This window comes from Symphalangus syndactylus, chromosome 5 (genome assembly GCF_028878055.3).
Source record: "Symphalangus syndactylus isolate Jambi chromosome 5, NHGRI_mSymSyn1-v2.1_pri, whole genome shotgun sequence".
NCBI lineage: Eukaryota > Metazoa > Chordata > Mammalia > Primates > Hylobatidae > Symphalangus > Symphalangus syndactylus.
In genome coordinates this window covers 30,229,282-30,244,024 of record NC_072427.2, presented here as the reverse complement: position 1 = coordinate 30,244,024, position 14,743 = coordinate 30,229,282, and the positions used below count along the sequence as shown (strand labels likewise).

Sequence of the window (14,743 nt, the reverse complement as noted above, 5' to 3'; positions counted from 1 at the left end):
GCTACTCGGGAGGCTGAGGCAGAAGAATGGCGTGAACCTGGGAGGCAGAGCTTGCAGTGAGCCGAGATCACGCCACTGCACTCCAGCTTGGGCGACAGAGTGAGACTCTGTCTCAAAAAAAAAAAAAAAAGCAATTCTCCTGCCTCAGCCTCCCAAGTAGCTGGGATTACAGGCATGAGCCACCATGCCTGGCTAATTTTGTATTTTTTAGTAGAGACGGGATTTCTCCACATTGGTCAGGCTGGTCTCAAACTCCTGACCTCAGGTGATCCGCCCACCTCTGCCTCCCAAAGTGCTGGGATTATAGGCCTGAGCCACCATGCCCGGCCTAATTTATTTTTTTAGAGACGAGGTTTAGCTATATTGCCCAAGCTGGTTTTGAATTCCTGGGCTCAAGAGATCTTCCTGCCTTGGCTTCTCAAAGTGTGGGATTACAGGCGTAAGCCACCATGCCTGGCCAGTTTATTACTCATAAAATAGGGGAAATTAGCACGAATTATACATGCGTCCTAGTCTAGTCCCCAGCCAAGACTTTCCCCCTCAGGTTTATTAGATCTGAGAGAAAATACGAAAGGGAACAACTTCCTCCCTAAATCGATGTTGTTATAGGCCAAGGCCATGCACCATCTAAGTCATCTTGAGGACCAGTGCTTCTCATTGACCACCTTGAGATACCTTGTACAGTAAAGAAGTCAGTTATGGGCCGGGCGCGGTGGCTCACGCCTGTAATCCCAGCACTTTGGGAGGCTGAGGCGGGGGAATCACAAGATCAGGAGATCGAGACCATCCTGGCTAACACGGTGAAACACCGTCTCTACTAAAAAATACAAAAATTAGCCGGGTATGGTGGCAGGCGCCTGTAGTCCCAGCTACTCGGGAGGCTGAGGCAGGAGAATGGCATGAACCCGGGAGGCGGTGCTTGCAGTGAGCCAAGATTGTGCCACTGCACTCCAGCCTGGGCGACAGAGCGAGACTCCGTCTAGAAAAAAAAAAAGAAGTCAGTTATGGCTGGTCGCAGTGGCTCACACCTGTAATTCCAGCACTTTGGGAGGCCAAGGCAGGTGGATCACGAGGTCAGGAGTTTGAGACCAGCCTGGCCAATATGGTGAAACCCCGTCTCTACTAAAAACACAAAAATTAGCCAGGCGTGGTGGCAGGCGCCTGTAATCCCAGGTACTCGGGAGGCTGGAGCGGAAGAATCGCTTGAACCCAGGAGGCAGAGTTTGGAGTGAGCCAAGATTGTGCCCCTGCACTCCAGCCTGGGCAACAGAATGAGACTCCATCTCAAAAAAATAATAATAATAATAAGTCAGTTACGCTAGGAGGGAAAAGCAGACGTGAAAGGGCAAAGTCAGGCATCAAAGGGGGTCACAGGAGCCAGGGTACAGAAACTGCAGCCACAGGGGACCCTAAAGCTCCAGGGAGCCAAACCTCTTCCCTACTCCCACCCCACCCCAACCCACCCCCATCCCAAGGTCCCTGAGCTCCAGTCCTGGGTGAGAGGAATCATGAAAGTGGTTAAGGATTAAGGTCTTGGGCCCTGGAGCTAGATGGCCTAGATCCAAATCCAGACTCAGCTACCTGCTGGCACGGTGGCCTGTGTTTGCTATTTCACCTTCTGTGCTCAGTTACCCTCTCTGTAAAATGTGGTAACAACAGCACCTAGCTCATAAGGTTGTTATAGGGTTTCATTGAGCTAATCTAGGTGAGGTGATTAGAATAGTACCTGGCACAGAGTAAGTCTTTAAAAGTGCTGTTTTAGGGCCGGGCGCGGTGGCTCACGCTTGTAATCCCAGCACTTTGGGAGGCCGAGGCGGGCGGATCACGAGGTCAGGAGATCGAGACCACGGTGAAACCCCGTCTCTACTAAAAATACAAAAAAAATTAGCCGGGCGTGGTGGCGGGCGCCTGTAGTCCCAGCTACTCAGGAGGCTGAGGCAGGAGAATGGCGTGAACCCGGCAGGCGGAGCTAGCAGTGAGCCGAGATTGCGCCACTGCACTCCAGCCTGGGCGACAGAGCGAGACTCCGTCTCAAAATAAATAAATAAATAAAATAAAAGTGCTGTTTTGTTAGTCTTTAACTTGTTATAAAATAACCCCTCCATGACTGGTTTACTTAAATCTACAATAAATAAATTGACTCCTACTTAGGTGAGCCCAAGAGAGTCTCTTCCCTGCAGACAAAAGTGCTTGCCCAGACTTGAGGGGAAATAGTTTGCCTGGGTTAGGTACAGGCAGAGGGTGACTGGGTGAGGATTTTAATCCAGGCTTTCAGCCCTTACGGACTCCAAAATTCCTCTTTTTTTTTTTTTTTTTTTTTTTTAGACAGAGTTTTGCTCGTTGCCGAGGCTGGAGTGCAGTAGTGTGATCTCAGCTCACTGCAACTTCTGCCTCCAGGGTTCAAGTGATTCTTTTGCCCTAGCCTCCTGAGTAGCTGGGATTACAGGCACACACCACCATGGCCGCCTAATTTTTTTTATTTTTAGTAGAGATGGGGTTTCACCATGTTGGCCAGGCTGGTCTTGAACTCCTGACCTCACGTGATCCATGTGCCTCGGCCTCCCAAAGTGCTGGGATTACAGGTGTGAGCCACCGCGCCTGGCTTTTTTTTTTTTTTTTGAGACAGGGTCTCACTCTGTCACCCAGGCTGGAGTGCAGTACTGTGATCTTGGCTCACTGTAACCTCTACCTCCCGGGCTCAAGCAGCTGAGACTACAGGTGCTTGCCTCCACACCCAGCTGATTTTTTTTTTTTTTTTAGAGACAGAGTCTTGCTCTGTTGCCCAGGCTGGAGTGCAGTGGCACAATCTCAGCTCACTGCAACCTCCACCTCCCGGGTTCTAGCAATTCTCCTGCCTCAGGCTCCTGGGTAGCTGGGATTACAGGTGCACACCGTCACGCCTGGCCAATTTTTTGTATTTTAGTAGAGATGGGGTTTCACTGTGTTGCCGAGGCTGGTCTCGAACTCCTGAGCTCAGGCAATCCACCAGCCTCAGCCTCCCAAAGTGCTAGGATTACAGCACTTTGGGCATTTACAGCACTTTCAGCCACCACGCCAGGCCTGGTTTTTATATTTTTAGTAGAGATGGGTTTTTGCCATGTTGACTAGGCTGGTCTTGAACTCTTGACTCAAGCAATCCACCCATCTTGGCTTCCCAAAGTGTTGGGATTATAGGCATAAACCTGGCCAAAATCCCTGATTTTTATCCCATGGACCCATGGAATGTTGCCTGCCCTGTAATTTTTTTTTTTTTTTTTTTTTTGAGACAGGGTCTTGCTGTGTTCCCCAGACTGGAGTGCAGTGGTGTGATCACAGCTTATAGCAGCTTCTACCTCTTAGGCTTAAGTGATCCTCCCACCTCAGCCTCCCTGAGTAGCTGGGACCATAGGTGCATGCCATCATGCCCAGCTACTTTTTTTTTTTTTTTTCTGTAAAGACAAGGTCTGGCTATGCTGCCCAGGCTGGTCTCAAACTCCTGGGCTCAATCCTCCCACCTCAGCTTCCCAAAGTGCTGGGATTACAGGCATAAACCACTGCACCTGGGCCCTGCCTTATATTTTAAGGGGTCTACTTTTACTCCTGATTTTCAGCTCATGAGCTGAATGAATGAGTGATTTGGTTCATCTCTGCTGAGATTCTGCCCTTCCATGCAGGGAAGCAGCCTGGCCCCAGGTAGGGGGGAAATCTCCTTTACAAACTGCCCACGGGCTTCGAAGTTGGGACCCATTCTTGGATTTTTTTTGGTTTTTCTTTGAGATGAAGTTTCGCTCTTGTTGCCCAGGCTGGAGTGCAATGGCCTGATCTCGACTCACTGCAACCTCCACCTCCTGGGTTCGAGCGATTCTCCTGTCTCAGCCTCCTGAGTAGCTGGGATTATAGGGGCCCGCCACCACACCAGGCTAATTTTTTGTAAGTTTAGTAGAGATAAGATTTCTCCATGTTGTCCAGGCTGGTCTCGAACTCCTGACCTCAGGTGATCCACCTGCCTCGGCCTCCCAAAGTGCTGGGAATATAGGCGTGAGCCACCGCACCCAACCTTTCTTGAATGTTAAAACCAAGGTTTGTCCTAAAGATTGCACAGCTTTCCTGAGCCAGGGCTGGGGATTGTTGGGGCAGCGAAGCACCTCTAAATTCTCCTCTACTTTGCAAGTGTTGACAGCACTCTTTTATATCCTTTTCTCTAAATCAGAAACAGAGCAGAAACTACAGCTATCTCATCCTGCCTCTTCCTATCACAGAAAGGAGATGGAGGGAGGCCTAGAGAGAGAAGGAGAAGCTTATGCCCCCAGTCCCACAGCAAGTCAGAGGCGGGCAAGACCCCTCTTCCCTGAAGCCCCTGCAGCCTCTCTGGCCCTCTGCTGCTGGAATAGGATGCAGCATCTGTGTGATGTTTGCTCTGTGCCAAGCACTGGGCTAGGAACAAGGCCTGTGCTTTTCCAAGTGTGATCCCCTGACTAGCAGCACCAAAATCACCTGGGAACTTGTTAGAAATGCAAATTCTCAGGCCCGCCCCAGATCTCCTGAACCAGAAACACGAAGGGGGCTGGGCACGGTGGCTCACGCCTGTAGTCCCAGCACTTTGGGAGGCCGAGGTGGGTGGATCACGAGGTCAAGAGATCAAGACCATCCTGGCTAACACGGTGAAACCCCGTCTCTACTAAAAATACAAAAAATTAGCTGGGCGTGGTGGCGGGCGCCTGTAGTCCCAGCTACTTGGAAGGCTGAAGCAGGAGAATGGCGTGAACCCAGGAGGCGGAGCTTGTAGTGAGCCAAGATCGTGCCACTGCACTCCATCCTGGGCGACAGAGCAAGACTCCATCTCAAAAAAAAAAAAAAAAAAAGAAACACGAATGGAGTGGAGACGGCATCTGTTTTCACAATTCTTCCCCAAGGTTCAAATGTGGCATGGTCAAGTTTGAGAACCACTGCTCTAAGCCATAGTAGGCTCAGTCCCGGTGTAACTGAGTGGCTGAAATTGTGGAACCTGGAGCCAGAGGGAACTAGGTGCAAACCTGCCTCCATCACTAACTCCGTGACTCAGGTAAGCTATTGTCTTTGAGCTTTAGTTCTGTCAGTGATAAAATGGCCATAATAGTGCCCATAAGGTTGTTGTGAGGACTACATGAGACAGCACAAAGCCTGGGGCATAGTAAGCACTGCCGGGGTAGCCATTATTAGCTAGCTGAGTGATTATTTATTTATTTTTTATTTTTTTGAGATAGTCTTGCTCTGTTGCCCAGGCTGAAGTGCAGTGGCACGATCTCGGCTCACTGCAACCTCTGCCTCCTGGGTTCAAGCAATTTTCCTGCCTCAGCCTCCCGAGTAGCTGGGATTACAAGCATGCAGCATCACGCCAGTATTTTTAGTAGAGATGGGGTTTCACCATGTTGGCCAGACTAGTCTCGAACTCCTGACCTCACGTGATCCGCCTGGTCTCCCAAAGTGCTGGGATTGCAGGTGTGAGCCACCGCGCCGACCTCCTCTCTACAATTTTTAATGTCAATACTATTTTTTACCCCCCCTTTCACATTAAAAAATGTGGTAAAATATACATAACATAGAATTTGCCATTGTAGGCATTTTAAGTGTTAATTCAGTGGTATTAATTACACTCGCAATGTAGTACAACAGTCACCACTATTGTACTATACCACATTGTACTACATTGTGAATGTGAAATGTGTTGTGCTACATTGTGAAAGTTTTTCCAAAACTTTTTTTTTTTTTGAGACTGGGTCTCACTCTGTCCTGTCACCCAGGTTGGAGCATGATCATGGCTCACTGCACCCTCAACCTCCCTGGGCTCAGGTGACCTTCCCACCTCAGCCTCCCAAGTAGCTGGGACTACAGGCACACATCACCACACCCAACTAATTTTTGTGTGTGTGTGTTTTTTTTTTTTTTTCATTTTGCCCAGGTCTTTAACTCCTGGGCTCAAGCAATCCACCTGCATCAGCCTCCCAAAGCGATAGGATTACAGGGGTGAGCCACCACGCCTAGCCTTCCAAACATTATCATCACCCAAAACAGAAACTCTGTACCATTAAACAGTAATTCCACACCCCCCTCCAATATTACCACATTTTTATGATGAGGAAAATGGAGGCACAGAGAGGCTCAGTAAAACAATTAATGTTACACAGCTAGCTAAGCATAGGGGTTGGGATTCAGACTAGGCTATTTGACTCCAGAGCTTGCTTTCTGAATCACTGTCTTACACTTTTTTTCTTTTTTTTTTTTTTCAGACAGAGTCTCACTCTGTCCCCTAGGCTGGAGTGCAGTGGTGCGATCTTGGCTCACTGCAACCTCCGCCTCCTGGGTTCAAGAGATTCTTGTGCCTCAGCCTCCTGAGTAGCTGGGATTACAGGTGGCTACTACTATGCCCGCCTAACTTTTTTTTTTTTTTTTTGAGACAGAGTCTCGCTCTGTCGCCCGGGCTGGAGTGCAGTGGCGCAATCTCGGCTCACTGCAAGCTCCGCTTCCCGGGTTCACGCCATTCTCCTGCCTCAGCCTCCGAGTAGCTGGGACTACAGGCGCCCGCCACCGCGCCCGGCTAATTTTTTGTATTTTTTAGTAGAGACGAGGTTTCACCGTGGTCTCGATCTCCTGACCTCGTGATCCGCCCGCCTCGGCCTCCCAAAGTGCTGGGATTACAAGCGTGAGCCACCGCGCCCGGCCCTAACTTTTGTATTTTTAGTACAGATGGGGTTTCGCCACATGGGCCAGGCTGGTCTCCAACTCCTGAACTCAGGTGATCTGCCCACCTCAGCTTCCCAAGGTGCTGGGATTACAGGCATGAGCTGCCATGCCCAGCAGATTTTTTTTCTTAAGTCTAAAGCTTTTATTCTTGTTTATTTATTTACTTATTTAGAGATGGGAGTCTCACTCTGTCGCCCAGGCTGGAGTGTAGTGGCATGATCTCGGCTCACTGCAACCTCTGCCTCCCAGGTTCAAGCTATTCTTCTGCCTCAGCCTCCCAAGTAGCTGGGTTTACAAGCACGTGCCATCACGCCCGACTAATTTTTACATTTTTGCTAGAGACGGGGTTTCACCATGTTGGACAGGCTGGTCTTGAACTCCTGGCCTCAAGTGATCTGCCCGCCTCAGCCTCCCAGAGTGCTGGGATTGCAGGCATGAGCCACCGCGCCTGGCCTGAATTTTGAGGTTTTTATCTGCTTGGGCCACAGATGCAGGCTCCAGTTACTCCAAAGGGGCTGATCTATCTGCCATGCCTTGTGGGGTCTAGTGGGAGCTGGAGGGCCACAAGGGTCCTGCCTTGTAGAGCCACTTTGTTTCTCCTCCCTGAGATCCATAATCTTGGGAGCCCTGAGGATGTTCCTCCAAATGGGCAGACTATGCCCAGCCACCAGAGCTGGAGAGCAGGATTCTCTCTCCTTCCACTTCTAAAGGGACAGCACTGAAACAAACATGGCCTCTGGAGTCACATGAGACTGGACTTGAAACCTAGCCTTGGACAAGTTGCTATTCCAATTGTTTCCCAAACTGAAGTTACAGATACCACCACCTACCTTGCAGAGTTGTTGGTAAGAGTAAATGGCAGCCTAGAACTAGCAGGGCCTAGATGAGAGTTAGTTCCCTTCCTAACTTGAATATCACCTTTTCCTTAAAGCCTTCCCAGTTCAATCCTTGCTCCCTCCTCACACCTTTATACGGCATCCTGTGGAGACCGATCACATCGCCTAGTGCTGCTGCCTTTCCCTGCTGGTTTGTAAATTCAAGTTCAGAGACTCTTTCTAAACTCTGACACACATCAAGGGCTGTGTGTGCTGACACTGACACAGTCCCAGTCCATTGCTTACTGGCTATGTAATCTTTGGTAATTTGACCCATCTCTGCCTCAGTTCCCTCATCTGAAAAGTAGAGAATTGGATTCTCCACTTTATAGGACTGCTGGGAGGTTGAAATGGGCTAATATAGGTGGTGCACTTAAAAATAGAGCTGACATATAGTAGAAGTACTTGGTATTATATGATCCCATGATATAAGTCCCCTTCTCTACATCATTTCTTCACCTAATGCTGCCTCACACCTGGGGAAGCGAACAAGGCACCACTAAAAGGCAATCCACTGATCTCGGCATCCTATTTATTCTCCTTTTAGAAGACTTGGCCAGGCACGGTGGCTCACACCTGTAATCCCAGCACTTTGGGAGGCTGAGGCAGGATTGCTTGAACTTAGGAGTTCAAGATCAGCCTGGGTAACATGCCAAAACCCTGTGTCTACAAAAATTAAAAACCAGCCAGGTGTGGTGGTACATGCCTATAATCCCAGCTACTGGGGAGGCTGAGGTGGGAGGACTGCTTGAGCCCAGGAGATCGAGGCTGCAGTGAACTGTGACAGCTCCACTGCACTCTAGCTTGGGCCTTGTGTGAAAAAAAAAGAAAAAAGAATAAAGAAATCTTGAGTAAAACTTGGTAGTCTCCCTTCTAATTCTCTATCACTGCTATCATCTAAATTTCCAGGAACCTCCTGGGCCACTTCTAACCGCTAGATGGCCAAGCTACAGAGTGACTATTTCCTTAGGCAAGCAAACATCCCAGCCCTCTAATACGGTATTTCCTGGGGCTGGAATATCAACAGGAAGTTATGTGAGGAAGAGCTCTGCCAAAACACTCATTCCAAGGAAGGGACTGGTAAAGTGACAAATTTGCCCAATCCTGTACAACATCCTGCATCCTCCACATGTGGCCCCTGTTGCGGATCTCATCCACAGGCAGGTCACTCGCTGCTGACTCTATTCTTCTCTGGGCTCCTGGGACGTATAAATATGACTCTATGTAAGAAAACCAGAGGCTGGGCGCAGTTTGCTCATGCCTGTAATCCCAGCACTTCGGGAGGCCGAGGCGGGCGGATCACGAGTTCAGGAATTCCAGACCAGCCTGGCCAACATGGTGAAACCCTGACTCTACTAAAAACACAAAAATCAGCCGGGCGCGGTGGCGGGCGCCTATACTCCTAGCTACTCGGGAGGCTGAGGCAGGAAAATTGGTTGAATCCGGGAGGCGGAGGTTGCAGTGAGCCGAGATCGCGCCACTGCACTCCAGCCTGGGTGGCAGAGCAAGACCCCGTCTCTAGAGAAAAAAAGAAAATCACTCCGTCTCTAGAGAAAAAAAGAAAACCAGACAGATTAAAAAGTTGCACTTACAAAGCAGTTGGGGCATTTATTGACATTTAAGCAAGGGAGGAGATCCTGAACACTAGTCTCGCTCAGTTTATAAAAACTTGAGGCCAAACTCCATCATCTGTACACAGCTTAACCACGGCCAGGAGCAAGAATTCGAGTCAAACGAATTGAACCAGTCCAGCTACAACACGATAAAGGAAAACAGGGCGTGAGGATTTCCGGTTTTTCCTTTTACATTACAAAGTTTCCAACACAAGAGGCCAACAATACCCCAGTGCAGCACCAAGTTACTTCCCACTGTTTCCCAAGGCACAGTCAATTAATAATCAGTAGTCCAAGTTCTAAGAACATTTCCTGGAAAACAAGGACGCACCTCCCGTGGCTCCACGCATGGCCTGCCACTGATGAATCAAGTTCTTGAGAACCTACGACCGTCTGACACCCTTGAGGAGAGCACCCTCATAGAATCTCCAACATCAGGCCTCAGTTTTCCCATCTGTAAAAGACAGCCATGCAAAGTGGGAGATCCGCTAGGCTTCCAGATCGAAGTCATCGCGCTCCTCATTGTACTCCAGCACGTGCCGCCTGATCTTGGACGAGTCCACCCAAGTGACAAAGTCCTCCATGCTGCGCGTGACAAGGAAGGCGGGATCGGTAACCACGTCAGGGCCCACGCGTACGTGCCCTTGCTCCACAAAGGCCACGGCAGCCTGAAGGTGCTGCGCCATGCGCAGCTTGAGGAGCACGGTGGGAAGGCGGCGGCGGCAGAAGGAAGAGGCCGTGACGAAGTCGCAGAGCTCCAGCGAACCGCGCGTGGGCACCAAGCCGAGAGCATACAGCTTGTCCAGCAGCGCGGCCGAAGCGCGCACGCGGAACTGGTCGCGTTCGGGCAGGTCGCGCAGGCGCCGCGCCAACTCACGCACGGCACGGCTCAGCTGGTTGTAGCGCGTGTAGTCCTCCCGCCGCTGCAGCCGGTAACGCCGCAGCACGCGCAGCTCGTGCAGATTGTGGTCGGTGACCTCCCAGTTCAGGAAGTCCACCTGCTTCAGCAGCTTCTGCTCGTGGAACTTAAGCTTCCGCACCATGATGGCGGCAACCGCAGCCGCAAGACCCGAAGCTGAGAGCGCGTTCTGGCGCCCGCGCGATTTCCGCCGCGGCGCACCAAGACCTGGACGGCCTGGGACCCTGGGCCAATGAAAGAAAGGCTTAAAGTCACGCCCTCACTTACCATTGGCCAGGGTGGGACCACGCCTCTGCTCTGGGATCTCGCGTTTCTTCTTTTCTTCGCGTTTGCGAGGGAGGGGGTAGAAGCACCGGAGGGGGTTGGTTGGGGGCGGGTCCCTAGGCGGCTCCGCGCGGTTTTTAGTAGCCAAGACTGTATCCGTTTCTGCGGCAATCATTTCCTCCTAGACTTCTGTCCTTTGGGGACTTTCAGAGTCTCCCCCGCAAGAGCTGAAGAGGCCATTTCTGGGGAAGAGGGGTGACTGCGGCTTGTTGATTGGGTTTACTGTGCTAACTTCCACTGGGCTCCCGCCATGCCGTGGGGGAGCTTGCCGGAGCCGGCTGTCCTGGGGCTGACCTGGTAGTCCCCGCCGCCCGCCAGCGTCAGTCCTTCACCTGGCAGGCGGAGCGATCTCTCATTGTCAAATTGGGATAGGTGGCACCGAACCCATGAAATACTGATTGCCTGGCTGCTTCCTAGGCCCACAGAATCGGGATCTATAAGGGAGCCGCCCGGAAATCTATATTATCAACTAAAGTGTCAGATGATTCATAAAACCCAGCAAGTTTGAGAAACTTGGACTATAAGTACAAGTCCAAACCCTTTAGTCTGTGCTCAAATGAATTATCCTGACATGAATTTCTGGCCACCAAGCATTGAGTTAACAAATTTAATGCTGTTTCCGCTAGTTGCATCTGTAAGTTACATCTGGGTGTAGCGCTGCAGACCTAACCCCTTTTTGCCCAGGCATTTGACGCCACCTAGCTTCTCACTGATCATTTTTGTTTTGTATGCTTTTCATTGTCTTTTACAATACACTTTGGGAGGCTGAGGTGGGAGGATCATTTGAGTCCAGGAGTTCAAGACCAACCTCGGCAAAAACAAGAAAAAAGAAACGAGATCCCGCCTCTGTAAAAACGTCTTAAAGAATTAGCCAGGCATGGTGGTGCGCGCCTGTAGTCCTGACTACCTGGGAGGCTGAGGGGGAAGGATCATTTGAGCCCAGGACTTGTAGGCTGCAGTGAGCTACAATGGTGCCACTGCACCCCAGCTTGCACAACAGAGCCAGACCCTGTCTCAAAAAAATATATATCTATAAAATATTCGATATCTGGAAAATAATATACATAATATGTAAATTATAAAGTATAATAAATACTCATGAACTTAGCCAGTTTAAGAAAACATCACCAGGCTAGGCATGGTGGCTCATGCCTGTAATCCCAACACTGGGAGGCCAAGGTGGGAGGATCACTGGAGGCCAGGAGTTCAAGACCAGCCTGGGCAACGTAGTAAGACTCAGTCCCTATCGACAAAAAAAAAATTCGCCAGGCATAGTGGCAGCACCTATAGTCCCAGCTACTGGTGGGGGTTTCGGGGTAAGAGGGGGGAGGATCCCTTGAAGCCAGAAGTTCAAGGATGCAGTGAGCCATGATCACACCACTGCACTCCAGCTTGGGCAACAGAACAAGATCTTGTCTCTAAAACAAACAGAAAGCTAATACAGATCATTTGTTTTTTTTAATCGAATTGATTTTTTTTTTTTTTTTGGAGATGGAGTCTTGCTCTGTCGCCCAGGCTGGAGTGCAGTGGTGTGATCTTGGCTCACTGCAACCTCCACCTCCTGGATTCAAGCTATTCTCCTGCCTCAGCCTCCTGAGTAGCCGGGACTACAGGCACCTGCCACCACACCTGGCTAATTTTTTGTATTTTTAGTAGAGACGGGGTTTCACCATGTTAGCCAGGATGGTCTCCATCTCCTGACCTTGTGATCCACCCACCTTGGCCTCCCAAAGTGCTGGGATTACAGGCGTGAGCCACTGCACCCGGCCCCAGAGTAGGTCTTGTTGAGAAGGTGATATTTTATAGGGGTTAAGCCATGTGTGGATATCTAGGGGGAGAACATTTCAGGAAGAGGAAACAGTGGAAATGCCTTAAGGCAGGAATGTGCCTGGCAAGTCAGAAGAGTAAGAAAGCTATCTTGGCTGGAGCAGAGTGGGCAAGGAGGAGAGGAAGAGATTAAAGAGCTTGTAGTCCCTTGAAAAGACTTTGGCTTTTATGTTGAGAGGCAGATACTTCGGGGTTTTCAGCAAAGGATTGACATTTATGTTTTTTGTTTGTTTTTGTTTTTGAGATAGGGTCTCACACTGTTGCCCAGGCTGGAGTGCAGTGTGAGGGCTCACTGCAGCCTCAACCTTCCAGCCTCAAGCAATCCTCTTGAGTAGCTGGGACTACAAGCACCTGCCACCACGCCCAGCTAATTTTTGTATTTTTAGTAGAGACGGGGTTTCACTATGTTGGCTAGGCTGATCTCGAACTTCTGACCTCAGGTGATCCGCCCACCTCGGCCTCCCAAAGTGCTGGGATTATAGACGTGAGCCACTGCACCCGGCCGCTAATTTTTAAATTTTTTGTAGAGATGGGGTCTCACTATGTTGTCATGGCTGGTCTTGAACTCCTGGGCTCAAGCGATCCTGCTACCTCAGGTTCCCAAAGTGCTGGGATTACAAGCATAAGCCACCATGCCTGGCTCAGAAATTCAATTTTGGACATTTTGGGTTGGAGGCATCCATTAGACTTCTGAGGGGAGATGTCAAGGAGAAATAGATACATGAGTTAGGAGTTTTTTTAAAAAGGGCTGGAGATTTAAAAAATTGGGCATTACTAGAATGAGTGGTATTTGAAGTCATTCGGCTGGATGAGATCATCAAAGGGGTGCCTATGGATACAAAAGACAAGAGGACAACTATACTGTGGTTACTCTAATGTTAAGAATTATTGGAGGCTTGCTGGGTGCTGTGGCTCATGCCTGTAATCCCAGCACTTTGGGAGGCTGAGGCAGGCGGATCACGAGGTCAGGAGATCAAGACCAGCCTGGTTAACACGGTGAAATCCCATCTCTACTAAAAATACAAAAAATTAGCCGGGCATGGTGGCGGGCGCCTGTAATCTCAGCTACTTGGGAGGCTGAGGCAGGAGAATTGCTTGAACCTGGGAGGCAGAGGTTGCAGTGAGCCAAGATCGCACCACTGTACTCCAGCCTGGGTGACAGAGCAAGACTCTGTCTCAAAAAAGGAAAAAAAAAAAGAATTATTGGAGAGAAAAGGAAGAACCAGTGAGGCAGAAGGAATACCAGGAGAGTATGTTCTTTCCAATGCAAATGAAGAAAGTGTATCCAGGAGGAAGGAGTGATCAACCAGGTCAAATGCTACCAAAAGGCTAAATAAGAGAACTGAGAATAACCATTAGGGTCCAGCAACACCAAGGCTATTGATGACCTTGACAAGAATAGGTCAGTGGAGTGTGGGAGTAAAAGATTGGCTAGAGGGGGCCGGCCGCGGTGGCTCACGCCTGTAATCCCAGCACTTTGGGAGGCCGAGGCTGGCGGATCACGAGGTCAGGAGATCGAGACCATCCTGGCTAACACGGTGAAACCCCGTCTCTACTAAAAATACAAAAAAATTAGCCGGGCATGATGGCGGGCGCCTGTAGTCCCAGCTACGCGGGAGGTTGAGGCAGGAGAATGGCGTGAACCCGGGAGGCCGAGGTTGCAGTGAGCCGAGATCACGCCACTGCACTCTCGCCTGGGCGACAGAGCGAGACTCCGTCTCAAAAAAAAAAAAAAAAAAAGATTGGCTAGAGGGATTTAAAGACAGAACAGGAGAAAAGAAGTTGGATGCACTTAGTATAGATAGCTATTTCAAGGAATTTTGCTGCAAAGGTGAGCAGAGAAATGGGGCAATAGCTGGTGGGGAAAGTGGAATCAAAAGAAATTTTGAGATGGAGTCTTGCTCTGTCGCTAGGCTGGAGGGGCAGTGGCGGGCGCAGTCTCGGCCCACTGCAACCTTTGCCTCCTGGGTTCAGGCGATTCTCCTGCCTCAGCCTCCTGAGTAGCTGGGACTATAGGCACACGCCACCATGCCTAGCTAATTTTTTTTTTTTTTGAGGCGGAGTCTCGCTCTGTCACCCAGGCTGGAGTGCAGTGACGCGATCTCAGCTCACTGCAAGCTCCGCCTCCCGGGTTCACGCCATTCTCCTGCCTCAGCCTCTCCGAGTAGCTGGGGCTACAGGCGCCCGCCACCACGCCCGGCTAATTTTTTGTATTTTTAGTAGAGACAGGGTTTCACTGTGGTCTCGATCTCCTGACCTCGTGATCCGCTGGCCTCGGCCTCCCAAAGTGCTGGGATTACAAGCGTGGGCCACCGCGCCCGGCCATGCCTAGCTAATTTTTGTATTTTTAGTACAGATGGAGTTTCACCATGTTGCCCAGGATGGTCTCAACCTCTTGACCTCGTGATCCGCCCACCTCAGCCTCCCAAAGTGCTGGGATTACAGGCATGAGCCACCATGCCCGGCCTCAAAAAAAATTTTTTTAA

General features: G+C 50.2%; 1 protein-coding gene across 1 annotated transcript; it reads right to left on the bottom strand.

The window, feature by feature from the left end:
* Positions 1-9,148: 9,148 nt before the first annotated feature.
* IMP3 (IMP U3 small nucleolar ribonucleoprotein 3) lies at positions 9,149-10,320 on the bottom strand. Its single transcript, XM_055277735.2, has one exon. The coding sequence runs from the start codon at positions 10,228-10,230 to the stop codon at positions 9,676-9,678; it is 555 nt and encodes a 184-aa protein (XP_055133710.1). The 5' UTR covers positions 10,231-10,320; the 3' UTR covers positions 9,149-9,675.
* Between the last annotated feature and the right edge of the window lie 4,423 nt (positions 10,321-14,743).

What these genes read in the sequence shown, in the direction of transcription:
- IMP3 (XM_055277735.2), bottom strand. Translation starts at nt 10,230, where the DNA reads ATGGTGCGGAAGCTTAAGTTCCACGAGCAGAAGCTGCTGAAGCAGGTG.